The 27,714-nt window shown below is 41.5% G+C and overlaps 1 protein-coding gene across 1 annotated transcript; it reads right to left on the bottom strand.

Annotated features, from left to right (window-relative positions):
• Nucleotides 1–601: 601 nt before the first annotated feature.
• Nucleotides 602–27,714, bottom strand: zfhx3a (zinc finger homeobox 3a). Its single transcript, XM_056766931.1, has 9 exons — nucleotides 27,638–27,714; nucleotides 18,254–21,001; nucleotides 17,111–17,336; nucleotides 12,405–12,476; nucleotides 12,139–12,260; nucleotides 10,615–10,815; nucleotides 9,358–9,466; nucleotides 4,067–9,220; nucleotides 602–3,934 (listed from the first exon to the last, which is right to left on the bottom strand). The coding sequence occupies exons 2-9, from the start codon at nucleotides 20,984–20,986 to the stop codon at nucleotides 2,676–2,678; spliced, it is 9,876 nt and encodes a 3,291-aa protein (XP_056622909.1). The 5' UTR covers nucleotides 20,987–21,001; nucleotides 27,638–27,714; the 3' UTR covers nucleotides 602–2,675.

The following is a 27,714-nucleotide window of genomic DNA, read 5'->3' as shown; positions in this document are numbered from 1 at the left end:
GCCTTTTGCACCGCAAATGACCTTTGAGAGACAGAAAGGTTCTTTGGGTGTTTACGGTTCTAAAGAATCTGTATGGAACTACATAGCTAAAAGTGGTTCTTCCGTGCCACTGTTATTTTTAAGCGCGCAGGCCAATGGAACAGTTCAAGGGTCCGTCACTGAAAACCGATATTGATTGACCGAGAATTGGGGAAGACGCATCCCTCTCGACGTTTACGGCGCTCGCGGCCTCGCTCACTGATACACGTGAACTTGAATCTCCGTCGCATTGATTTTGTCTCGTTTAACCTCCATTGATTTCCAGTGCTTTGGCTGACTGCCCGTCTCCTTTACACCGGCTCAGCAGAGTACAGGGCGCGCGCAATCTGATTAAGGACGCAGCAGAAACACACATTATCAAATCTCACAACTTCGATCGATCGCGAAAAATTTGGTGTGCATTTTGGCGAAAATATGATGTTACCAGCAACCTTCAATTTATCAGACAAGCGAGTCGAGAAATATTACCTTCACAAAGAGGTTCCTGAATGAGTTTCCTGAGGACCACAAAGACACAGATTTATTAAAAGAAAACAGATTTTATTCACTTTGAATGCTTGTATATAAGAGAACGGGAGACATTAGCCCAGTGAGTCACATGAATAAACCCAAGTGCATCATGAACATACATTATTTGGCGATCGCTACAGTAATAACATTTCCAGGGACAAGTATAGTAACACAGTCTCGCACAACAGGAGTGAGAGCATGCGTTACGCAGTCCCTGTCGAAGCAGAATACAATTAAAACAAAAACAGACAATTGAAATGACAATGTGATATTTGGAATGCAAACTTTGTATAAATATAACATCATTGGTTTTCAACATTGGTTGGCTAGAAGGACATAACGTAGTTCATGGAAATCACAGTCTTCAGTCATGTGTGGACAGAGCTGCAGTGACACGAGGACGGGCTTGTGGCTACTGACGGTCGTCATTAAAGCTTCTGCGAAAAGCAAAATCAAGCATGCATCTTAGTACAAACCTACATTAGCAGCACACTCTATATCCTCGACAATATGACCCAGTACATTAAGTAGAACAAACGGTACGAAAAGAAATCCAACGGGACGAAAAGTAAAGACCAGACACAGAGAAGCAAACTGTGTGATCTCCACCTCTATAATACAAACTACAATGGCTGCACAGCAGTGCTGTCCCACATCTTCCGCGTTTTGTTTTTCTGCTTTTCTTTTTGGTTCTCTGGTTGGTTCATATATGAGGTCACAAACGTTCTAATAAGTTAGCTAAAACAGTATTCTTGTAGCTGGCTCCATCATCTAAAAAGTTTCCATTCCTTAAAAACAGTAATATTTTCTCAAGTATAAAGTTTTTTTCAATCCTTTGTATGCACCAATGGTAAGACTACGTTATCTTTGGATTTTCCTTTAAAGCAATACTGCAAGTTATTATTATTGTTTCATAATATTGACATTGTTATTGGTATTCATGGCAAGTGCAGAAATGATAAAGAAAAAATAAACCCCGTAGTGGCGAAAACGAAGTACTACTATCTTAAAAGCGAAAGAACAGAGTCGAAAGCAAAAAAAAGAAGAAAATAAATTAAGTGCACAATTGAAATGTTTCGTTTAAAAGACAACAAAACTAGAAAATATCTCATAGATGCGCATCCATCTATTTCATACACAGATAGGGTCTTTGAACTTGGCTCAGTGCAGGAGAGGAGGTCGGTCGTACAGTGAGAGTTTTCAACAGCATTAGAGGGTAAATGCTATGTTTTAACATGAGCACGGCTAAACAGCCTCAAGTGTCTTTGACTGGGACAATACAAAAGTTAAATATACAAGTCGTTTGTTTTAAACCTACCGTACAATTAAGTCATTTGAATTCAACAATCTACGCAACACCAAAATGTTCATACATGTATCTATCATTAACACAATGTTTTTTGTCATTTTTCAAAAAGAAAGAAAAACTAAATCATTCTTGTCCACAATTTACAACGGTCTGCTTTGTGTCTGGACAAATCAATGTCCGTTTAAGAAAAAACATCTATAAGCAATTTTAGGTAAACTTTCATTCATTACACGTTTTCTTTTGGGCTTCATATATTTTCTATTGGTATGTCTTGCAACAGAACAAAATTGAGAGCTGTTGACCTGAGAGAAGACAACATCAAAATACATTACATCACTTCATTAAGCCAATAATATAATATTTTAACACGTAACAGGGCAAAAAATAGTGTGGGTGTTTTGTGAGGGTCTGTTAAAACGCCTATGTTATAAACAGACTTTTGGTTAGTTAGGTCATTATGAAACCATCTTAGGTCCTTCACCAGTCTTTAGCTGTGCACCCTTTAGTTTCCAAACAGTTCTACACATACTCAAGTTTAAGGTAAAAACCAGCATATTGAAATGGAAAAACATTCTACTGACACTTGTTTTTGGTTACAAGCACTGGTAATGCAAGTTGGATCCGACAGGATTCAGTCCTTTAAAACAGTCTGTCAAACTAGCTGTGGTTCATGCCTTCCCTCCAATGTAATCTAAAGTGGAGTCGTTTATATTTAACTTTCCACATGCTTTCTTGTGAAGTTTCCTCTGAGGCGTGCCAAGCCATAAAAACCACATAAACCTATCGCTCCGATATGTTACGTTGAGTCTTGTCCCTCCTATGACTCGTTGCAACACCCATCTGCAGAGTCTGCAGGTTTCACCTGACAAGTCTTTGCGAGGCTTGTCAGGCTTGAGGTAACACTTGAAGGCGAAAGAATGTGATACGAGAGAGAAGCCGTTGAGCTTTCGGTTGTCTCGGGTAAAGCTGAAATCGAGGAAGAGCTTTGAGGACGTCGCCTATCAGACGTACACTGGTCAGAACTTCCAGAGGGAGTCTCTAAAACAGACGGGGCAGTTGAAGAGGATCTCTGATCACCGGGTGGAGTTGGCTGAGAGGTAGATGAGGGACTGTCGTGAGGTAATTCAGGAGAAGCATGCTCTTTGGAATTCAGTCTCTCTGCCACTCTTTGTCTATGCTGAGGGTTCTCCAGGTGCATGATGAGCCCTGCGTCCCCAGTGAAAGACACCTCACAAGCAAGGCAGTCATACAGTTGACCGTCTTTGCCCTCACCTCCACATGCTGCTTCGGAGACAATACAGTGGCTGTGAAGAACACTATCATCCAGCTGCTGCTTTTTAGTGTTTACAGACGGGGAATGTGTGCCATTGGGAGTGCCTTGTTTCTTGTCACGTTTGGTTGAATCCAGGACAGGTTCTCTGGTGTCCTCTTTATGAAGGCGAGCAGAGATCTGGCTAGATTTTGGTTTCTCAGTTTGCTGCAACTGATGCAGCTGCAGTCTTTGTTGCATCAATGCACCCTGCAGATTCTGTTGATATTGCTGGAGAAGGGAGCTTGGAGACAGCCCCATGAGAGCCTGTGGCAAGACTGGACCATATGAGAACATGTTCTCTATCCCAAACATGGGCTGCATGAGCCCACTATTCATTGGTGTAGGGATATGGGGAGAAAAAATTGGAGGAAAGCCAGGCATCATATAGGGCAAGAGGGGACTAGGGAGCAGAGCAGCTTGTTCAGATTTCATTGCTGCATGTAGAGCTTGTAGTTGACTTGGATCCATGGCATATTCCCTTGCGGTATTTGGAACAGATACTTCTGGTCTCGAAGAGTCTGGCTTCTCTTTACAGCAAGATGAGTTCGACTGATGAGTGGTGTCAAGCTTGTTTGTGGGAACCTTTTTACTCTCAGTATCATTTTCTTTGGGAAACTGGACTTGCAGGTCTTGTTGTGTGGTCTTTGGGGTCAAGACAGAGTTCGTTATGCCAACTACATCTTTGTCATCCATAGCTGATATGGCAGAAGAAGACTTTGAGGCTGGCTTGCGGGTCACTTCACTCACAGGAGGCTCACTGGCACCTTTCAAAAAACAAATCAAAGAATTAGTAATTTATTATGAAGAATTTATAAACTAAAACTAAAAATCAATTTTCTCTCCCCCCAGTGATACAAGATTTAAACATAGAAAACAAGTACAGGTTAGCTACATACCTGTTTTAATGGTGGCCATGGTGTTGCTGCCACCTTGTATGCTTGCAGGTATTGAGTACACAGACGACTGGCTTTGAAGTCCAGTTTGGTTGAGTCCAATAATATCACTTTCCTTTTTTATCTGATCAACCTCTTGCTGAGGCATTAACTGGCGGGAAGATACAGAGCACAAATACTCCTTGTCCCTCTCCATCTGGCCACCGAGGGCCTCCTTAACTTTAGCAAGGTGTTGGTGGGAGAACACATGGTCACGAACAGAAAAGCGCCCGCTGTATTTGACAGAGCACAGGGTGCATTCGGCTTTAGGTCGGTCAATAGAGGTACTCTCTGTACCAAACTGCTTGGCAAGGCTAAGCTTGGCCTTCTTCCCCTTGGCTCGAGCATTCTGAAACCACACCTGAACCACTCTCTTGGGAAGACCAATGTCATTGCCTAAGGCTTCACACTCGAGCATAGTAGGGGTTTTATAGTCACTAAAACAGGCTTTGAGTACTTTCACCTGCAGGTTGGTCATTTGAGTACGGTAGCGTTTTTGACAATTGTCAAAACTGTTGGAGCTTCCAGGGCATGGTGAAGCTGGATCAGCCAGACTGGAATTCTCACTATAATCGAAGACTAAATCATTATCAAAATCTTTAGCATTAAAACTTATTGCTGGACTAACTAGTCCAGAAGACATCTTTTCATCGTTTTCCGAAGAAACTTCCCTTTCGGTGTTGGGTGACATTTGGTCAACACTGCCATGTTTCCCATCTAGAGAGTAATTTCCTTCATCAATTGAATGGTCATGGGTCATGTTGGCATTAGGTTCACAGTTATTCAGCTTGCTTTGTTCAAAGGTCTTACAGACTGACATGGAAGGGTTCTCAAAATCTCCTATTCCCTCACTCTTTAAAGACTTTGGGCTCAGACGCTGCTGATGTGAAGACTTATCCATACTTTTACTCATCGGAGAATCTGGATGATCAAGTGTGTTTGAAAACTGGGAATAATTACCAAAATCAAACGAATCAGCTTTGATATAAGAACTTTCTTGATCTTGAGTCATTCTAGACATCGCCAAACCAAAGCCTGTATTTCGTGCTTCATGCCAATGACGTGAACGTATGTGGGCAGCGAGAGCCGTCTGTGCCTTAAACAGAGCTCTACAAAATGGACAGCGGCGATGGATTTGAGTTGGACCCAAAGCCCGAAACTGACCTTTCCTCTCACGTGCTCGGGTATTCTGGAACCAGACTTGAACTACTCTTTTCTTAAGACCCACCTCATTAGAGATATGGTCAAGCATCTTGCGTGTTGGATTTGAGTCTAAAAGATATTTCTGATATAAAACCTCCAGCTGCTCTGGTGTAATGGTGGTCCTCATGCGCTTGTCTCGCTGGGGTTCATCCCCGTTATTTTCCCAATCGTTTTCCATGGAACTGGATCCTGCTTTCTCTTCAAGCTTTCTTTTCAGCGAGTTTATGGTCGAATCAGTAATGGTGGTCATTGCAGGTGAGTTTACTGCCATCTGAGGAATTGTACCTGAAAGCAGATGCCTTGCAAGCAAGGGATTAGTAGGATCAAACAGCATAAGAGGCATATCTACGGGACGATCCATGAACTGTGGGTTAGGAAAATAGCTCTGAGTAAGGAAGTGCATTTGCTGGTGCTCTTGCCAATGTTCAAAAGATGGGAAGCTCAATTTACACTGGATGCAATGGTAAGGGCTAATTTCTTGGGAAGGCTTCTGTTGTTGTTGTTCGGATGAAGAAATCTCTAAAGGACAAAACATTTTTTGGGAGGTCTGTGATTGAACTGGGCTTGTTTGAGATGTAGAGGAAAGCTTTTCTTGTTTAGGAGGGGATGGAGTGTGAATCTCTGTGCTTGCATTTAGTTTTTCTTCACCGTTAGTCTCTAGCTTCTCCAGTCTGCACTTTAAATCCTCACTTGCAGCCAGTTTAAGGTCAGACGATGCTTTACTTGTTTGTTTGAGCTCTCCAGTGGAATTATTTGTTTGTGAATGCTCAGAATCAGTGGTCTTAACATTAGTATTTGACACAGATGAACTGGAGGGGCTTGATGAGGTGCTTGCTTGTGTTAAAGATGAAGGTCCAGATGTTGGACTATAACACTCAATCTTAGAATCCGACATGGTTTCATTTAGGTCATCCTGCATTTCCTCATCCTCATCTTTGTAACAATTCTTTTTTTGATGATTTATTAGATCAATAATGCGCTGAAATACCATGCTGCATTTTTTACACTCGTAACTGCTGTTGGAATTTCTAAAGTAGCGGTCGTTGGACAGATCTCGATGTTCACTATCCTTCGCTTCCTCTCCTTGGTTCTCATAGTTCTTTCTAGCTTTTTGGCGAGCATTTTGAAACCACACCACAATGACACGTGTGGAAAGATTGAGAAGGTAAGAGAGCTGCTCAAATTCATCATCTTTGGGGTATGCATTGGCATCAAAGAAATCCTGCAGTACTCTAAGCTGGTAATTGGTAAATCTGGTTCTAGAAGATCTCCTCCCTCCATAACACTCTTGCCTTGGTGGATCAGGAGAGGGGGGCTTTAAATCCAAATCTACATCTTCCAGTGTTGTGATGGGAGGGTTACTAAAATTGTAAGGAGAATCCTTGTTGCGCTGGCGTTCTTTAAATAGAGTGTTTCTAAACCAGTGCTTTATGACTTTATGTGGCAGGCCAGATTTGTCGGACATCTCATGGATCTGGTCTTCGTTTGGAGAGTTGTTTATATCAAAATACTGGCGCAGGACTCTCAGTTGGTCATCTGTGATTCTGGTTCGAGGTCTTTTATTTTGTTGCTGTAACATGGCTGGAGTTAACTGCTGTTGATAGAGCTGAGTCAAATCAGGTGTCTGGCCAGCTTCCACTGGGGGCAGATGAACGGGGACCTGAGGACTCAAAGCCTGCAAAGGTAATGGAGGCATCAGGAGTGGAGGGAAGAGTGGCAGTTCCATAGGTAGAGGAATTGGTGCTAATGGAGCTTTAATTTGAGGAATGGAGACAGTCGCAGGAGAAGCACTGAGTGTAGAGGCGGATATAATTGGCACCACTGGTGGTAGTTGTGTCTGCTGTACTGAAGTAGGAGGAGCAGGGGGTGATGGAGATGGGGAAGACATAGGAGAAGCGTCAGTAGTTGTAGGTCTCAAGGGGAAGAGTTTGTCATATTGCTTCCTGTAATCTTTAGCAAATTTCTCCAATGACTTGATAGGGAATATGGAACCATGAATCTGCTCTTTATGGCTCTTCAGAATCAGCACATTTGAAAAAAGCTTACCGCAAGACTCACACGCAAGCTTCTTCGGATTCTCAGAATTTTCCACCTCATTGGCATCGGATATTTCCCCAACACCGTTTGGCAATGTCTCGGAAAGATTTTTCTGATATCGCGGCTTATTTTCATTGAATTGCATAACTAACTCAAACCCGATGTTCTCAAGCATAGCTCTTGAAGCATTTCCAGGTGCATCATGGGCTATTCTGGGTTGAAGGAAATCATTTGAAGCCTTTGCATTTCCTGAGAACACTTTTCCACCCTCTTTCAATTCAGTTTTATCATTGCTATTCAGATCATCCGCCTCCTTTGATTTTTCTTTATTGTTCTGACCAACTGTGTCTTTCTCACATTGTGAATCATTGTACAGTTTCTGCTCATTCGATTCAGGATGAATGTCAGAATTCTCAGCAATGCCTTTAGAGGGAGTTTTGTCACTCTTTTTGGATGACTCAGTGTCCTCATTTACTGTAGGCCTTAATGTGCTTATGTTTAGCCCAGAGCTCTTTAGAGTCAGCTCTGGATTCATATGAAACTCTCCTCCTGGAATAAGGAAAGGAAGAAGAAACTGCTGCTGTTGTTGCACTGAAAGAAGAGCCTCTGCCGCCATAGGAAAAGAATGTAAAAGTGCTGGATTAAATAAATGGGATTGAAGGAGGGCAGCGTTTTTTTGGAGCTCTTGCTGGAGGTGGGCTTGAGCCTGGGCTAACTGCTGTTGTTGCTGTAATGAAATCTGTTGTTGTTTAGAAGCCGAATCAAGAATGTCTACCAACTTGTTCCTGACTTCAGAAGTTGAAGGTTTGCTTGTATCAGCAGGTGCACCGTTGTGTTCAATGTTTTGTTTGTGGTTGAGGCCAGCATTAGTTGTCACAGGCTTCAGAGTAGCAGGAGTGCTGGACACTGCTTTGCCAGGATGGGGGCTAACAGATTCTGAGCCAGAGTTAGATGAATCAATCTTGGATGAACGAGCTTTGGTCTGGTGCAGGACAGATCGCATATGAATCTCTAAAGTTGAGCTCTGGCTGTACGCTACATTGCAAATGGCACATTTGAATGGTTTGTGGTCTGTACTGTTAACGGGTTCTAGCACGCCAGTGTCCTGCAGAGACCGTTTAAGTTTATGCAGGTGTGACACTGAGTTATAGTGAACCAGGAGTATATTCTTCTGGGTGAAAGATTCCTTACAAACTGTACATTTGAAAGGCCTAGATGGATCCAGAAATTTCTCCATTGTGATATTTGGGCCTTTGCGAAGTGGAATAGCTTGCTGTTTGAGGTCACATTCAGCATTGTCTTTAACCAAACCGAAATCATGGTCAGTAGGACTTGGTTTCTCTTCCACTTCACATTCTTCATCATATTTCAGAGTTTCATCTGGCGATTCATCTTCGTCACCAAAAGCTTGGTCTCTAGAGAACAGGGACTCGCCATTCATCAATAAGCCACCATAAAGCTGCTGTATCTGGGTTTCACTTAGCTCTGTGTGGTTTGTCTCAAGGTGTTTCCGAAGGGCCTGCAGTGTACGAAAACTGCGTTGGCAGAGGCAGCACATGGTGGCGGCTCTGATAGCATGGTACTGAGAATGCTGTTGCAACTTTTCAGGGGTTTTGAAAGCTAGACTGCACTGATTGCACCGGTATTTGTAAATGTGTCGGTCAGATATTGCAGTTGGAGATTTCTGGCTATGGATCTGGTTGAAGTGTGTTTGGAGTGCGCTTGAGGATGTAAAGACTTTGTTACAGCCTTTCTGCCAGCAAGGAAAGGCGGCACTGTTCTCCTTTGTGGATTCTGCATCGTCTGTAGGTTGCTTATGGATTTTTGATGTTTCTTGTGGTGTGGAACCTCTTTCAGGTTCGGCATCTGTGGAAATCTCTAAAACATAAAGGAAAACACAAAGCATGATAAGAAGCAAATACGTCAGAAATTAAAGACCAAATACTAGTCATCAAATTATTTTTTTAATGATCAAAATAAACTAAAGGGAGGAATAATGTGACATGCACACTAACCGTCCAATCTCTTTGTTTCATTAGCGTTCAGACCACTCATTGTCTGCTGGGTGTCTGAATTTTGCACTGGTAGAAACATGTTCTCAGGCAGCACGTCTGAAGCAATCACCTGATCACAAGAGAAAAGAAATTATAATAGGTTTGATTAATCCATTTTGGGGATTAATTAATCCACAAAATCTCATTATGAAGTCATTTGATTGTTATCTATGAAGATGATTGGTCATTACTCTGTGCTCTCGCTACATATGTGCGCCTTGCTGGAGAAAAGACCCTTAACTTCAGATGGCGAACTGAAATCGCGGTCATGAATCAACACTTAAAGCAGTTCAAAGGTTAAGTATGAACGCAAGCCCTCTTTGGTTCGTGACAACACAATTAGCACAACACAACCAAGTTCGGATGAAAAAAGCCACTTTATTTATCTTCTTCTCCCTCTCTCCTTCTGTACCCACTCGACTTTAAAATGTGTAAATCAATGCAACTATAAAAGGGAACGTGGGGGAGAGCAACCAAACAAAATGGCTGCTATTTCCATCACAAAGCACACCATTTCAGAGAAGTGCCGCATTAAACGGGCCGGGAGACGAGCACGCGAGTTCTCTCAAGGTCACGTTTAATTTAGAACATAATTACCAGGCGCGGTTCGTAACGAAAATCACCTAGCACTGGCTCACGACTAATGAAGCACAATTATTTTCATTACTGTATTGCGGTTCGGTCGGGGAGGGGGAGGAGAAGTCGAACTGCCGAAGAGAAATCAAGAGGGACCGCCGAACAGGGAACACTGAGCGAGACAGGAGAATACGCAAATAAGGAGACGGACAGAAAAGCATTTTATGCGAGCGAAAAACTCAGACTGAATGAGCAAAAAATGTGCAGGAAAGCTCTTGGAGACGGCGAGACGTGTCTGCTTGGGGTTCAAAAAGGTGCTTGGGTGCATTAGTATCAATTTATATTCTATACATAAAAAAGCCAATTTTAATATTCATTGGATCGGAGGCAGCTACGTCTCCCTTCCCCCCATTTAGTGTTGTTACTTGTCTTGGAGAGCGAGACAAGCAATCTCGCTAGTGCTGGAATCACTGATCTAAACACCCCTCCAAACATACAGACGCACACAATTCCAGTAAACGCAATTTTTACAACTGGAGAAAAAATTGTGGTGCAAGATGAATTTGTTTTTTGTTTTATAGATAAAAAGCGTATACAAAAATTCAATGAACATTTGTTCCAAGAACTGCCTTGTTTTCTCACCGTGCTGATGAGTTTCTGAGTGCAGTCTGCAGTAACACTGTGCAGGTGTGCGAGGTGGGTACGCAAGAGGGCAACACTGTGCAGTGTGTCTTGGCACAGCGGGCAGCGGAGAGCGGGCTGAACCGCATGCTGGTTAATCACATGATTCCTCAAACGCTCGAGGTCTGTGTGACGGAACCGACAGAACGGACACTGCCGCATCTGAGAAAAACAGGAAGAGAGATCATTTATATACAGAGTTCAAGAGCATCCTGCACCTTTACATAAATAGATGTGTGATTTCAGGATTTGTTTTTGTTCTCGGTTTGCCGGAAACACGGTGACCATGATACATTCACTCTTAGCTGCTTGAAGGGTAAGTTTATCCCAAAATCAAACATGTGTGATTTTTTACTCGCCCACATGACGTTCAACATGTTTTGAGATCTCCCGGCGATGAATAAAGCTATTGAGGTGAGATTTCCAGGCCTCCTCATAGAGATCATGGTTATAGTTGTTGTCAAGGTCCCAAAAAGTACTAAAGACATTGTTAAATTGGTGCATCCGGTCATAGTGTCTCAATTTAATTTTTTTGAAGCAACCACTATACTTAATGTGAGAAAAACATACCAACAATAATTTACTCTAAAGGATATATTCTCCTGTCTTGTCGGTGAGCGTTCACGAGAGCACTTCGACGCATGCGCATTCGATGGGGCAGACGCCGGCGTTCTGACTGACAACCCGGAAGTGCAACTCTGTGTTTACAAGCGGACGCACGCTGTATATGAGTTGCTTTCGGAAAATGTCTGATGATTTCCATATTGAGGAAGACTTTTTGCCCAACCATACAAACCGAATGTGCTCTCGTACACCATACACTGACAAGACAGAGGAGAATATATCAATTAAAGTTGTTATTTTGTTTATTTTTTCGCACATAAAGTATTGTTATCGCTTCAAAAAAATTCACTTGAGCCAGATTGAGAAGATGGACCAATTAACGTTGTCTTTAGTACTTTTCTGGATCTTGAAAATAAATATAACCAAAATGTCTATAAGGAGACCTGGAAATGTCTCAGATGTCACCTAAATATCGTTATTTGTGCTCCGAAGATCTCAAAACATGTTGAACACCACGTGGCTGAGTAGAAAAATTACACAATTTTAATTTTGGGATGAACCTACCCTTTAAAAGGTTCTTCACCTCCATGCCATAGAAGAAACCACAAAGAACCATTCTGTCAAAAGTTCTTTCAAGAGTGTTGCTGACATCAGATGCAGACAAACCAATTTACACGTTTCTCTATATTTTTCACATTTGAGTATAATAATCAAATCTTCAAAATTAAACAAATGAAAGTATCAGATTCATGTGCTAACCCAAAAACTGTTAAACCAATATTTAAGATTTACTAAAATTTCTGCAGTCAACCAACCATATTGCCAAAGTTCTATGTATGTTGGCAACATGATGGATAGTTTCTCTTTATGTTCTAAACCCTTTTAGCATAATTTGTAGGTGTAGTGTTTGATTTAACAAACCTCTTCTTGTACGCGTGGCCGTTTGCAGGACGACGAATCATCTGACTCGCCAGATCCAGACGAGGGGCGTTTGGGGGTCAAAGACGACTCGCTTTTCTCCACCTCCGTCTGAATGAATCCTTCTGCAAGTGAGACAGGTAAACAGAAATAAAATATTTAAAAGTGGCACGTTATGCTTCTTTACTTGCTTGTTTTATGTAGAATAATTGTACTTATTATTTTCCCTTAATTATCAAGATGCATACTAATGACATTATGTTAAGTACCTGATTTTTTCCCTGGTCTGTCTTCCTTGTTAGGTGTTACCTCAGTGGGAGAGTCCATCCCTTTATGTTCTCCTAAAGAGAAAGGAACCAAATATCAGAAAGGCCTTTAGAAATAGAAACACTGAAGGTCTTTTTATCCACACGATTTGCTCTTTGAACAGAAGATATTCTGAAGCACGCTGGTAATTTAACCCGTTGACTTCAACTGTATGGACAATTCTCCAAATTTCTATCATCTTTTGTGTTCTACAGAAGAACGAGTCAGATATAGGTTTTGAATGAAATGAGGTTAAGTAAATAATGCCCATTTTTTGTTTTAAGTGAATTGTCCCTTTAACATGGTCAAGGTGTCACAATATCCTTAATGATCAGTGACAGACAGATCTTTAGCATTAGTGTGTTTTAGTGTAACAATTCACAATTTCAAATGTTTAAAAATACCCCGACTCACAATTTCAAATGTTTAAAAATACCCCGACTCTGTTTATTTTTTTCTATGTTTAAGTTATTCTAAACCCACACTGATGCAGGAGCGCATTATAACCTATAGAGGTCAGTGTACACTAGCTCGGAAAGCAGCAAACGATCCACCTCAAAAACATCAAGGCAAATTCACCACTGCACCTACTTATATGGACAATCTCCAGTAGATTTACACAAATGTAAAATGCATTGCCTTCTCGCATGAGAGATGAGAGAGAATAAAATGAAAAGGATGGATGAGCTACAGTCAGCAGCGTCAGCAGAGCTTCATTTGACCTGTAGGGATTTGAAAAGTCACAGGAGGGAGATAATGCAGCCGAGGTCGGGAGGGTCACACACAAAGAGTCCATTTCAAAGCACAAATTGGCGAACAATACAGCCATGACAGGCTTAAAAAATGATCTTCATACAAAAGGTCTCAATATTGTTCTTAGTTTGTGCCTCATGCTCTAATTGTGGTATCAGTGCGAAAAACATTTTAAGGAACAGTTCACCCCAAAATAAAAATTCTGTCATTTATTCGTCAACATGAGTTCAAAAGCTGTGAATGACTCTTTGTTTTGTTGAACACAAAAGAAGAGATTTCAGAAATATCTCGGTGGTTTTGTGTTCATACAATGTTGTTTGGAGGTGTTCTTCAAAATATCTCCTTCTGCAGAAGAACGAAAGTCACGCAGGTTTGGAACGACGTGAAAACAAATTAAGTTATTTAGTTTTTAGGCAAACTCTTTAAAAATAAATCAACCTCACATAACCAAAACATGCATAATGGTATTTATTTATTTAAAAAAATCTGCATTTGTATATATATATTATTTAGGCCAACTTCTATTTATTTACTTTCCTAAAAATCGAAGGGTTTGTATAAACTCAAAATGGTTAAAACAAAGACTACTGTTCGAAAAGGGCAATGATGCGCTGATGTTCTTTTGCAGCATCTCAAAGCCTCGGCTGAGCTCCGTAGGTAGAAAACACACAGCCTCGGGACACACTAAACCAGATACCCCTTTCAACCCCCTCCCTCGCCCATCCTCTGCTCTCTCGCTTTCTGCCTTTCTGCTTTCTTAGCAGAGTAATTGTTCCGCTACGTGGGGGAAGGGACAAGAGGAATGGAGTTGATTTGGGTGCGTTTTGGGCAGGAGGGGGTGGACGGGGTATTAGAGAAGGGGGAAGAAAGACAAAACAAAAAATTGCAAGAGGCTTGTCATAACAGACCAATCAAAGGGAGGCCGAGGTATCTTCTGCTGGTTCTTTGAGGAGGTGATTATGACAGAGGGTGAGAGAGAGAGGGAGAGAGGCCATCTGAACACCAATTATCCTGACAGACACGCTATTGATTTCCTATCAAACCAACACACCCATAAACACAGAACACATAACCTGAAACTGTCAAATCCGCTCTAGTTACGGCCGCCCCATTGAGATCTCTCGCTCAGTCATTTTCTCAAAGTCACACACACCGCAACGAACCTGACCAACAACAAAAACTAATCTGGAATCTATTGTCGCAAGGAAATTAACAGCAAAAAGGCTTAGAAAAACCTGAACAAAAACTAAGCAAATAACAATAAATAATAACAAAAAAAATCTGTATCATATGTGTCATATGAACTGCATATTTTTTATTCAGGATGAAATTAGAAAAACCTAAAAGTTTAAACACTAAATTTCCCACATATATGGTTTCCTTGCATTACTTTAAAAATGTGACTGCATGGACGATGCAAAATAAAGAAAACAAATGATTTTTTAGCTTGAAGCAATGAATCTATAATTGAAATCTGCATTTTTTACACAAAGGTTATTTTAACGAATACATTTATTCTTTATACATAAACTAAACATTGTCTTGTAGGTTGCATTGAAAATGCACGTCATGACGCTCGAGTGTGATTCAGCTCGGACCTCTTGGACAAAACAGATGGCCGTAGCTCAGCGCAGTGAGGTCACTAGGAGCCGTAATGAAGTGATCAGATGCACGCGCACATGCTAACACACTCCAGAGGCACACTCAACACACACTTCATCAGCACTTCCTATTCGTCGCCGAGATCAATATACAAATGCTCAGCGACATTGATCCACTATTGATTATAAATTAGGCAATGCCCTGGTGTTCTAAAAGAGATCAATAACCAGCCATTCAAACTGCGGCGCTCGAGCAGGTCGGAAGCAACGCTGATCTCGTGTTCCTACAGGTTCAAATTCACACCGAAATAACTGCTCGCTCACTGTTAGCATTGTATCTACAAGACTGAACATGCTGAATATTAAGCTCTATTCTTATAGCAGTCGACACAATACCAAAATTGCTGTTTAAAGTAAACTAAAATGTGCTCAAAATAAACATCAAGCTTTTCGCGTGTGTTTTTTTTATTGTAGGTCAATATACGAAGAGTTCACTTAAAAAATGAAAACTCTCATATCCTGACTCATCCTCATGTCAATCCATACATATGACTTCCTCTTTTTAGTTCAACAAAAACAAAATGTTATTGAAGGTTTCAGCGGCAACAACATACGCCATGTGGCCCGAACTTCTGATAGAACTCTGCAAACAATCAATTACTGATGAGCACTTCAAATTTTATTTAAAGGGACAGTTCACCCAAAAATAAAACAATCCAAGTTGTTCCAAGTCTGTATAAATGTCTTTGTTCTAATGAAAGATATTTGGAAGAATGCTTGTAACCAAATAATTCTTGGATTCCATTGACTACCATAGTAGGAAAAATGTCTTTTTTGTTTTTTTGGTTCTGTCGAGCACAAACTGTTCTGGGGCACTTTTGACTACCATGGTAGTCAATAGGGTCCAAGAACTGTTTGGTTACAAGCATTCGTCCAAATATTTTTCTCTGTCTTCAACTAAACAAAGAAATGAATACGGGTTTGTAACAACTAGAGAGCGAGTCATTTATGACAGAATTTTCATTTATGGGTGAACTATCCCTTTAACACAATTGAGATAAATTTATATTATAACCAAACACAGACCGGAATTTAACTGCGGCTATATTACAGTTGTAAGTCATAATACAATATATTACAAAATTGTATGTAAACAAGCAATGAAATTGAAACGTAAACAAACAAATGAGATTCAAAGTTCTTGATGTGCTGTTATATTTGAATACAGTGCTCTTATGTTGTTTGTTTCAATGTTGCAAAATAAACTTAAAATATTATAAATATATTTAAAATATTATCGATAAACAACCTATGGTTTACCTTTAAACATTTATCAACCCAAATGAGTCATTTAAAATACTTTAATAATGGATCCATGAGCTTTTTATAGCTGTAACATTTTGAGTCTGATTAAAGAATAAACAATACGTATAAAATTGAACATAACATGTGCTTGTGTTAAGCTAAAGAAACAGTCATATACATCTGACATGACATGAGGATGAGCGAATAATAATGAAAAAATTTCCTTTTAGTATTGCTAAATGATATAAAAAATAAATTAAAAATGATATAACCCAGTCAAATAAAAAGAATAAATGAACAAGACCGAATGTGAACTAAAAGCTGTCAGTCTTTAGGAATCTGTATCTGTATTGTGTCTCTAGTCTTTCCTTTAAAGTGTTAATTGGAGAATGTTAATTAACTCATGCCTCATTAGTGGGTGGTGACTTTATTGGCTGCATTGACTGGCTAACCCTCTCGCTTAGCCTCATTCTCTTTCTGGCCAGTGAAGATGTTACACACGTGATTATTGGCAAGTCAATTAACAAAATCAATTCCCACCATTCTGAACAAAAGCCACACACACACTTGCTCTTGTTCTATTTCTCTCTCGCGTGCACACACAGGCAGGGTAGCAAGGGTAGTTCATTAGTTGAGCTTATTCTGGGTTTGAACTAAATGCTAATTGTCTGTACCACCCGCTTCTCTCAATTACCCCAGTGTAAATATCTGCCCTCTTTCTTTCTGTGTGTCTGTTAGCCCCTCCTCCGTTTGTTGTTCTGCGTGTTTTAGGGCCTTGAGCGTCATGAGCACAACACACAAGGGACAGTAAGTCTTTTGATTCGGTTTATTTTTAGTAATGCTCGCTGACTTCATCTGGAAGATTAATCTAGTATCAAAAGCTGCTGCCTTTTTTAAGTGTAAAAAAGTTGACTGGTTTTAAATCTGCACATTATTTTTACTGCACTAGAACCCTTGTGTTTAATCTCAAGGCATTTATGATGTGCACATTGAAATATTTTGTGTCGTACCATTTTCTTGAGCAGGGCTTTTTCGTATTGTAAAGATGGCACCGAGCTCCTCCTCGTCCTGCAGACCGTTCTGGATTTGCTGGATTCGGAGCAGCCCCTCCCCTCTCTGGTGGCTTAAAGAATGCGAGTGCTGCACTAAAGAAATGCTGTTGCGAGTGGAGAAATCACACAGCGCGCAGTGCAGCCACACGCCTTCCGCCTCCACTCCGTCCAGCTTCTGCAAATACTGAGACAAACGTCACACTTAGCATACATTTCCGTTTGATCGCCCTTTAATATAAACAAACTGAAGCTTTAAAAATGAGCGCGAGGTAAAAGAAGAAAGAAGAAAGTAGAAAGAAAGTGCGATCAATATGTAAACACACTCCTATTCTCTTCATCAGCTCACATTTCAACACAAGTAAATAACATGCCTAAGTACATTAGCTGAAGCCAAAATATTGACCAGTCATAAGGGATCAATATTTGGCTTCCTCTAACATGGACGGCACAAGATGGATCAATCCAGGATCAGTACAAGCCTGTAAAAACATCTGTGTAGATGTGACTTAACATGCGCTGCTCGAATAAACTCTTTAAAATACACTAATATGTCTGTTATTCTGGGCAAACAGATCACATCAAAGATCACACATTCACCCGGACGGGAAGGCATACGCTCAATCCCCGGTGATAAACACCAGTCCACTTGTTTTACAGAACTCTAAACTGATTAGAGATGTGCCGAGTTAATGGACCACATTAGCAGGAGGAAAAAATAACATGCAATCTATCTCAATTACCAGAGAGGCCTTACAGGCCTTGGGGATATAGTGGTTTTACCCATGACGGCTTGGGCTTTTGTGCTTTTTACTAACAAGAATAACACACTTTAAACATGGAGGTTTGTTTCTATCCACTGTCATTTAAAATATGGATAAAGCCAACCGTTGCTTTAAATGAACTAGAAAATGTCCATATGTGACCCAATCGTGTTGAAACAACCAAGCATGGGTTCAATTAAAGCCAACGGTTCAGTTTGTCCATATTTTAAATGACGGTGGTTTGAAACAAATCCAGCATTCAGAATGAAAGAATTGGTTGCTGAATCCTTAATCCGTCAGTTTCCTACATTGATTTTCAAATTTTGACTTGTGAGTTTACCTTGTATAGTCTAATGCTGCCCTCATGTCTGGAGTTCATGGTGTGAAGCTTCAGTTTCTCCAAGCTACTGGCTTCATAGTCGCATGCATTGCACCTGAGCTGCGCTTGGTTCCCAGCAGCAACACATCTGAGACGCCATTCTTCTTCATCAAGGTTTCCATGGTGACTGCTGGCCTCCTGGAGGTGAGCGGCTAGCTGGTAGCGCTGTATGTGTTTGTCTGTCTGGCAGTGCAGCTGGAAGTTAGCTCGCAGTGGCGTGGCGTAGTGGCAAAGCCGACAATGATGGGTGTCGCCGGTTGTGCTCCTCCAATAGGTGTTGGGCAACGAGCGCTGCACGGTCAAGTGTTGACTTAGCTCCTCTAGAGTGTCACAAGAAAAGCATTCACACAGAATGCATTCAAACAGTTTCTGTGCAGAGTCGGTCAGGGTATCATTGCTGGAAAGAAGAGAGTCAGTGTCGGGCAGTTTGGTCTGAGGTTGGCAGTGGCGATAAAGCTCGGTCGCATTGTGCTTGCGCTGGCGCTGCATGTGTGCCAGGTTCTGCTGCAAGAGAAGCACGTTGTGTGTGTGCTTCTCGCTGGTCATGTGGATACGTAGGTTCCTCGCCACGTTGGTTTCATAGTCGCAGACTTCGCACCGCCAAGACGCGCGTCCCCGAAGTTTGGATGGAGAGGGGGAGCTGGCCTGGGTGGGGTTAGCGATGGTAGGGTGCGAATGGGTCAAAGGACTTGGCTGAGCTGCCGGGGTGTGTGTGTGTGACTGCGTCTGCAAGCTCTGCATGTTGTTCAGGTGCTTGTCTGACTGCATGTGAATGCTCAGGTTGCCTTTGGTGGTGGTGGAGTACTGGCACACCTCGCAGCGGAAGGGCTTGTATCCGCAGGAGTAAGTTTCGCCTCTTGCTAAGCGTGGGTGGCTTTGTCCACTGATGCAATACGTGCACTGCCCGGACTCTGTGTCTGGGTGTTTCTCCTTCATATGCGCCTCCAGAGTTTGCTGGTACTTGTAGTGCCAGTTGCATTTCGGACACTTCAATGTCTTGCAGGAGTTTCTGGTGTGCGCCATCGAGGCATGCGCCATAGAGGCCTGCACGCTGTAAGCATAGGATCCTTGGACGTCATCTCCGACAGCAACAAAGCCTCCGTCGCCGGCCACCACCAACCTTCCTCTAGAAGCCAGTTCCGAGTGGCCTTCTTCAAGAACAGACTGACTGTTTTGGATGAGGGTGGGACTGAGTGTAGGGGGTGTGGAATGACTGTGATCATTGAGCAGGTCGGTGATAGGAGGTCTGTCATCATCAGACAACCTAGTGGTTGGTTCCATTCCTATGGCGTTACTATTCTCTGACGGGTCATTTGGTTCTGTTGCTGTGGCACTCTCTTGGTTGGCAAGTTGTTCTGTGGTATTGACAGTGGGCGGGTTTACCACAACAAGGGAAGCAGGTGCAGGGTCGTGGCAGTTAAAGCTTGTTCCACACTCTGTCTCAGAGTCTGTAAGGGTTTTGGTGCTGTTCATAAAGCTGGTTGCTATTGTTGCAGAGTTTGGAGGTTCTGAAATGCTTTGGTTTGACAGAGCAGCTTCAGTATTGTGCTCTTGTCTGCTACTGCTGCTAATACTGTTTGCACTGTTCTCCACAGTGCTGCCTACCTCTAAACACATTCTCCTCTCTCCTCCCTCACTACTTTCTCCATTGTTCCATATTTCATCCTCCTTGCCTCTCTGTTCGGCCACTCTGCCCTGGTTTGAGGGGTCTTTGGCAGGGCTTGGTACTGAGGTAGCAGGGGAGGTTCTGGGTGGAGAGTACAGAAGAGGGAAACTTGCTTTAGAGGTCTCTGCGTCTTCGTTCTCTTTTCGTCTCGCTGTGTCCTCCACATTATTCCCAGAGGTTGGGGGTGCCAAGCAGAGTGGTACCACGGATTCACAATTCCTTTTTGGTTCTAGGAAACAGAGGAGTGGGGGGTTGCCTGGCCCACCGTGCTGTAATACGGCAGAGGTGTGTTTAAACGAGAGCAGATGCAGTTCTTCATCGCTGAAGGTGATGTTGTGTTGCTGTAAAGCATGAGCCCTAAACGAGTGTGAACGGCCAAAAGACAGCCGACACGGAAAGCACATCAGAACGGGTTTGGTTACATTGGACCGTGTCACCTCTGTTTCTGACAATTCTGCCACGTCAGGAGCATTTTCTTTGGATTGGCGGGTCATCAGAGCTAAACGTTCACTTTTGTTGAGGTGAGGCATGTGGAAGACACAAAAAACATGTGGAGCAGGTCTTTGAGAAGTGGAAATGTAACAGGTGCTAATGCTGGAGGTTGGGGCACCTAATGAGGAGGAGGGAATTTCACAGGGAAGTTGACTCTCTGTCTCCGTCACATAGGCCGAGCCATCATTCTGATACAAGATCTTTCCAAGAGGTTTCACGTCATCGTCTTCTTCCTCTATGTCACGCTTTTCCCTCAAACCTTTGTCTTCTATCATCTTACTGGTAGAACATTCATCAACCTGGTTTTCCCCCATTCTTTCCTCATACCTCTCCCCAAGTCCCTCCTCCTCAGTAAAGCCCACTAGTCCACCCTGTTTGGTCGCTGTGCTCCGATGAATGGCTTGATCACTGGCCAGCAAGAATGAACTGGGGGCCAGTGTTCTGCAGAGCCCGGGAGGCTGTTGTGTGTGGGGCCCAGGGGCTCCATCGATGGGGACAGAGTCACAACACTCCATCCTCTGAGCTACTGAGCACATTCATCCCACCCTGGCCTAGAGAGAGAGAGACAAAAGGGGAAAGAGTGTTAAATCAATACCGCTTGAACTTTACAAACTACACTTGCCCCGAAAATATTTGGACATTTTTCAACACCACAGATGTCTAAATGTCAATGCATTATATACCAAATGATCAAGCCAAGTGGATTCTGAAAGAAATAAGATGCTAATACTTTTCCTAAACCTCAGAAAGAAAGGTTTAATCATTTTTCATGTAAAACAAATACAAAATACAAAAAAGTGTTGGTCCATTAACAAAATCTTTAAAGCGTTACTGTACTAGAGATTCATGCAGAGTAAAACTAGAGGCACAGACAATAGTAAAGTCATCCTCAACATTACAACTAGCCAAACATGGCAGATTTCTAATTGTAGCTCCATAACAAACAGTTCTGTCACTATTGAAAGTGAAGTGATTTGGGGACAGTGAACGGAGGGGTCTAGACGGTGATCAATAGCTCTTTGCCAAGCTGTATTACCAAGAGCTGAATATTACATGAGAGACAATTCCTGGAATCACCAAGATCTGCTCAATTAAATGTCTCTGTCTGTCTCTGCCTCCCCTTCCCCCTTCCTTCTGCATTATATTTCCCTTTAGGGCAACTAAGCAGAACACAGGGCCTGTCTATGGGGGATTGCCCTGTAACTGCCTCTGGAATAGGTTCCCTATTGAGCCTAGTCCCAGGTTTCTCAAGAGACACTGCCCTCACAGGCCTTGATCAAGAAGCAGCTGAATTCAATTGAATTATATTAAATCTGCCTTTCTGCCATTCGACGTCAATTAGGTGCCTGAAATAATTGAAATAAGCATTAATGGCAAATATTAAAAAAACGGTGTACATTTTAACACAGTGCTATCCTGTAGACTAGCGCGTCCGTATGCAAATGTTCAATGTTGCTACTTAAACCAACCTTGTGGTTGCACTGTGGGCTGGAGATAAATAATTCAAATGTGCCTACAGTTACTACTGGGTTTATGAAAAGTTAAGTCACCCAAATAGTGTAAAAACAAGTATGTGCTTAAAGAGCGTCTTAAGGGACCGTAGGGTTTGCGGTGAGGAGTTGGGGGGCTAATTGCAGCGTTTCTAGGCTGGAGAGTGCGGATTCTTGAACTCTGATTCAAGCTGTTATATTGAGCTCTCTCTGATCCTCTCTACTGGAGGGGGCTAAAGTGCTAATGGGAAAATCAATAGTGTGAATGCTAAGCATCTTACTGGAAGCCAATGCGGGATGCTAGCATGCCCGGCTAAAGGATGTATCCACTGACTTAAGATCCAAACGGTCCTCAATGAACTTAAAGGGCCAGACTTATAATGCAAAACGTTGAGCGTCGATTTTAAATGCCCACACATGCTCATGTCTGGAATGTAGTTTTGGAAATACATATTCATAAACAACACACCGTGCTGCTGACACACAAACTCGACTTCCTGTGCAGATCGATGTGCACTCTCATTGGATGTGTTTAACCGAGTGCATGTGTGTGTGGTGTAATTAGTGATATATCTCATTAGCAGTTAGGTTAATTACCCATCTCTCTGGGATACCTGATACAGGGCACACAGCTGGAATCAAGACACATCTTAAACCAATTACTCTTGCCGAGTTTGTGTGTGGATTAGGACCACGACAAAGAATAAGACACAACAAAGGTAACCCTGATGTTAACTCCAGCTCTTACCCTGTCAACAGGACAACAACAAACACAAAGAAAAGTTGCACAGCACTCGAATGAGGTTGAAACACATTTGCTTAATTATAACAGTTAGAAGTGTGCTTTAATGCATATACAGGTCTGGGAAGACCTACCGGAGAGAGAGAGAGATTCGGCATTCACAACAGACTGCTGATTCAGGAGCTCAGCTTCCTGTTTTAAAAGCTAATGTGATGTGACCTCATATCATAGCAAACATACCATTCCACGAGTATGCATTGGTTTACTTTTTCGATCCGTAGGGATTGCACATACTCATAAAAATATAAATCATAAGCCCCTTTGGATAAAAGTAGCGCAAAATGTGTAAAGAAAAACTAAACTGCTGTATGTCTATAACACAATTGCACAATAGGTCTTGACCAAATCATGCTTTCATAACAATCCAATATGTTTTTTATAGCACAAATCTAATTTCATGAAGTTTGTGGTAAAACATACAAAAACGCCAATGGAGTACGTAGAATTAACTGTCTTTTAGTCTTAATACAATTACATCTTCATCTTTATCACATCCCATTAGAAAATAAGACTAGAAAATTATTTTGCACTGTATAAGGTATCCGAGATTTAAGGAATAGTTCACCTTTTCATGTTAAACCTGTTTGACTTTTTCGTCTGCAGAACATAAGATACGATAGAAGTCAATGGGGACAAATGCTTTTCAATTACAAACATTATTTTAAATATCTTATTTTGTGTTTTGCAGAAGAAAGAAAATCACATAGGTTTAAAATGAGTAAATGGTGACCGAATTTGCATTTTAAAGATGAACACAACTACGTACTACTATAGGTTAAGAAAAAACATTAAAGCAACACTTTGTTGTTTTTCAACCTTAAAATAATGTCTCTAAAATGATTTCTGTTGTAGAACAACTCGCAACTGGACGAATTGTACACACGCTGCTATCTGAGCAGCCTCATAGCGGCTACAACCACACTCTACGTTATGTGTTCGGGTCGGCACACACCGCCCCCCCAACCCTTGCATGTTGAAGAGTGCGAAATGGTTTCCAAACAACGTTTCTGCATTCGCATCAATTTAGACAACAAATTTGCGTGTATTGCGCCCACGGGGAAGCTTGTACTATGACATTATTTACAACACTGGCAACCGACATTTCGCTTCTCAACCACATGGGGCAGCAGTGAGCAAAAATTCAATAGTGTGGCTTTAAAAAAACCTGAAAGACTCGCGTCTCGGCATGAACACACTAAAACGTAATGTGTTACAGGGGTCATACTGTAGAATGGCAATATAACATAACACCAAAGTTAAACTGGCTAACCCCACACCCTCTCTTTCTCCCTCAGTCACGCAAGCACATACACATTTCTCTCACTGTATTTAGACAGCTGTCTATGCTGCTGTGTGCTTGTCTTTGATCTCTGATTTAATGCCCCATTTCCATTAGAGACACTAGCCCATTCAAGAGGCAAACTTCAAAAGAAAAGCGAGAGAAACAGAGAGAAAGAATAAAAGAGAGAGGGTGAGAGCGGGGGGTTATGACTTATATAATGTACAGTCGTTTCCTTGTGTTTTCAAAACATCATTTTCAAACAAAAACTGGTGAGTCAAAGCCAAATACAAAACATGATTTTAAGAAGATGCTGATGCAATAAAGAAATGACAAACAAAAATACAAGGTCAAAGGTCAAAAGTTAAGGCTGATGTTAAGACATGATTGTGACAGCTGTTTCCTATAAATACGTTACATTTGTTTCATTCCTTTCTCTATAAGTCCAGGTCTTTGACAAGCGACACAAGATAATACACAACAATCGGACATTGATAAAAAATCTGTCACAACCTGGGGTCAACATGCTAGAGATGTACAGTAGAGACGTACAGTAGTAACAGTACACACACACACACACAGTTTCTTAGCCTGAGCGTGGTGTAAACGTATTGATTTCAAGTGCAGCGGATCCGGCGGGATTATGAGATCAATGCTACACTGAAAGAGTTCTTACTCATTTTACTTCATCTAACGCCACTGTCAATGTGTGCGAAACACCACAGAACACACACACTGCCCCTCCGCACCGCTCGCACGCCGAATGGAAAGCGGCACCGTGCGCTAAAGCAATTATCTGTAAGGATTATTCGTGTAAATATTCTGTATTCATTACACGAGTTATATGCAGTGTGAAATGAGAAAGATTGGGAGGAAAAAACATTTTTTGCAAGATTAACTCCTTTCAGCAGCTAGATGATGATTGAAACGCAGAAGAGCAGAATTACATGCAAAACAACAGCAGAGCTGCCTGGCTTTATACAAATAAAATTACATTTTATTGCAATATTTTTTTACAGTGATAATAACATATGCTTTAAATAAACTTCCCATTGAAATGACCGATCTGAAAATGAACAGACATTTTTTTACATTTCAGATAACGTGCTGTTTCTGGACACTATTTCTGTGTTATTTCATTTTTTTTACTTAAAAACATTAAATTTAAAAAAACATTTATAGGAAGCGTACTGAGTCGCATAGTAGACTTGACATGTCATCATTACCCAAATAATAATAAACAATATAAAATAAGCATCCAAACATCCCTCTCAAAACCCAATCCATTCTTTAATAAATATTTTTAAAAATCAAGCAAAAAGCAGAACTTTACATTTCATCTGAAATCCTCTCATGCTGCCTATAGGCTGTGTGTGTCTCTCTCTCTCCATTCATAGTCCGTTTCCAAGAAAAGGTGTTCAACAATCACATTGACCTTTGCATGATTGCAGTTTATGCACCTTTTATAAACTATACCTTCAATCTATATATATTTAACAGCCACGGCAAACAGCACACGCCTCCTCTGCCTGGACGGAGGCAGACAGACAATGTAATATACTTCAATATTTGCAGTGAATTCTGCAGAGAGATGACAGCTGCACAGAGGTAAGACAGCCACGGATCGCCCTCTATTCTCTCTCTCCGCACACACAGACACACACATGTACGCACACACGCACACGGTCTGTTTAAGGCGTGGATAGAGAGCAGAATTTGAACTGACAGGCTGGGCCCCCATGCATTGTTCTCTGGATAAGTGTGTGTGTGTGTGTGAGGCCTCGGTGACTGATCAGCCCATGTGCCTCACTTCTACACAACCTCAGCTATTATTATGATAAGCAGAAAAAGTCAAACCCTGAAGGCAATGTGTGCACACATACACACAATTATTTTAGATATTACAACACCTGATTTACAAACACAGCAACGTGTTTCCAATCTTCACAGGCAACTGCAAGGTGGTATAGTACTAATCTATATGTTAAACAAATAAACACCTCAACTGATTTATATTTTTAATGAAAGATAATCGTACATTTTGTTGTTGGCATTAACATTACTAAATGTTCATTCAACGAAATCCTTAACAAGATAAAAAAACAAAATTTCAACAAGTCTGATTGGCCGACCAACTCTGTGTTTGACAACTGCACCCTGCCAAATCCAGTTTCATCTTCTCACCCTGTTTTCTTTCATCCCCTCTTCGTCCTTTCACCCTTTACCCTAACTCCACGACCCCTGACCTGTGAGGCAACCTCTTTCACCCCACACCAGTGTGTGCGTGCGTGTGTGTGAAAGCTTTCTCAAAGAGCCTGTGCTTGCCTTATTTATATCTGCTCCTCCTGCACAAACACGAGCGTTTATTTTCGTGCAGGGGTTCACACGTTCTATTTAGCCAACACTGGATTTGTAACTAATAGCTCTGGATATGACATTTTGTGTATGTTATTCATATGAACATTCTGAATGTTAATTAACATTTTAACATCATTAATCAATCTGATGGGTCTCTAAACAAAGAAAGAGGCAAAAAGAAAGAAGAAATAGTTTCTTAAATAATCCAGACCCGGGGTTACACGTTAGCCTAGATACGTGAAGCCAAAATCATACTAGTATATTGAACAGATATATTTGTAAGAAGATTTACAAAAAATATATATATATCCCAAAAAATACAAAGTTACACACAGCCACATTCATACATGAAAAAAGAACTAAATAAAGAGGAATGACGTCTGTTGTTTTAACTATCACTTTTATACATAAAAACATATCATAACACAAAATCTATGCAATAATAAACACCATTATTTCTTGTATAAAATTCAATTGCCATCACAAACGGAGGTTTTATCACATTTAGTTAACTTTCAAGTATCTTTCAAGTAAGCACACACACCTACACAAACACACTTTGAAGAATAAGGCTTGACCAAGCATGCCCATCACACCAGGGCCACCTTCTTGTCATATACACATTTTTAACAGTCCAGTCATCTGCTATCCAACAAAAACAAAGTTACGTCTTTCAGTCTACTTTAAAACGTATATAAGAAATGCGTGCCCGTGCACAGCGGAACAGCGAAGACGCGCAGAGCTTCATCAGTCGGATACTTTGTAACGTTGCACGGACGGATCTGCGCTGCACGGGGATTAACGGGCGCCTCCCGTAGAGCGTGTCAATGCTGATGCATTCGGTAAAACGAAGCTTGATGTGCTCAACACCGCGTAACGCATCGGTGTTGCTCAACACGCCTAACAACAGCACCGGTCGAACCAACGCGTATCAACTACAGGACACCTTTTTACTCTTTTGCTTTCCTTTTTACGCAACTAACAACTCTTTTGGAAAACAGGTAGGAGAACACGAGAGCAGCTTTTCGAACTTCAATCGGAACTCCAAAGATTAAAGAAAGTGTACAGGACGCGCTTCGCATTACAGAAAACATATGACATCGTAAGTGTTTAGTAGTAACACATGCAAAAAATATCAGCTCTAATAAACAAGCATTCATTATGTAGTAGACTAATGCATTACTCGGCACGCGTAAACACGATGTAAAATGCGTAACGGAGCGTAAATGTGAAGAGCGGTCATAAGATACAAACTTACATTCGGATGCGTTGCTTTGTATTCCAGTAAACACGCTTATAGATCCCATTCGCACAGATGCATGCGCTCACTTTGAT

The sequence above is a fragment of the Triplophysa dalaica genome, chromosome 14 (assembly GCF_015846415.1).
Source record: "Triplophysa dalaica isolate WHDGS20190420 chromosome 14, ASM1584641v1, whole genome shotgun sequence".
NCBI lineage: Eukaryota > Metazoa > Chordata > Actinopteri > Cypriniformes > Nemacheilidae > Triplophysa > Triplophysa dalaica.
This window is presented reverse-complemented; position numbering and strand designations above follow the sequence as displayed.

What these genes read in the sequence shown, in the direction of transcription:
- zfhx3a (XM_056766931.1), bottom strand. Translation starts at nt 20,986, where the DNA reads ATGTGCTCAGTAGCTCAGAGGATGGAGTGTTGTGACTCTGTCCCCATC. An exon ending in TGAAACAAAGAGATTGGACG is followed by an intron (nt 9,221 to 9,357) that starts GTTAGTGTGCAT and finishes TTTATGTTTTAG; the next exon opens with AGATTTCCACAGATGCCGAA. An exon ending in CATGGCCACCATTAAAACAG is followed by an intron (nt 3,935 to 4,066) that starts GTATGTAGCTAA and finishes GTTTTTTGAAAG; the next exon opens with GTGCCAGTGAGCCTCCTGTG.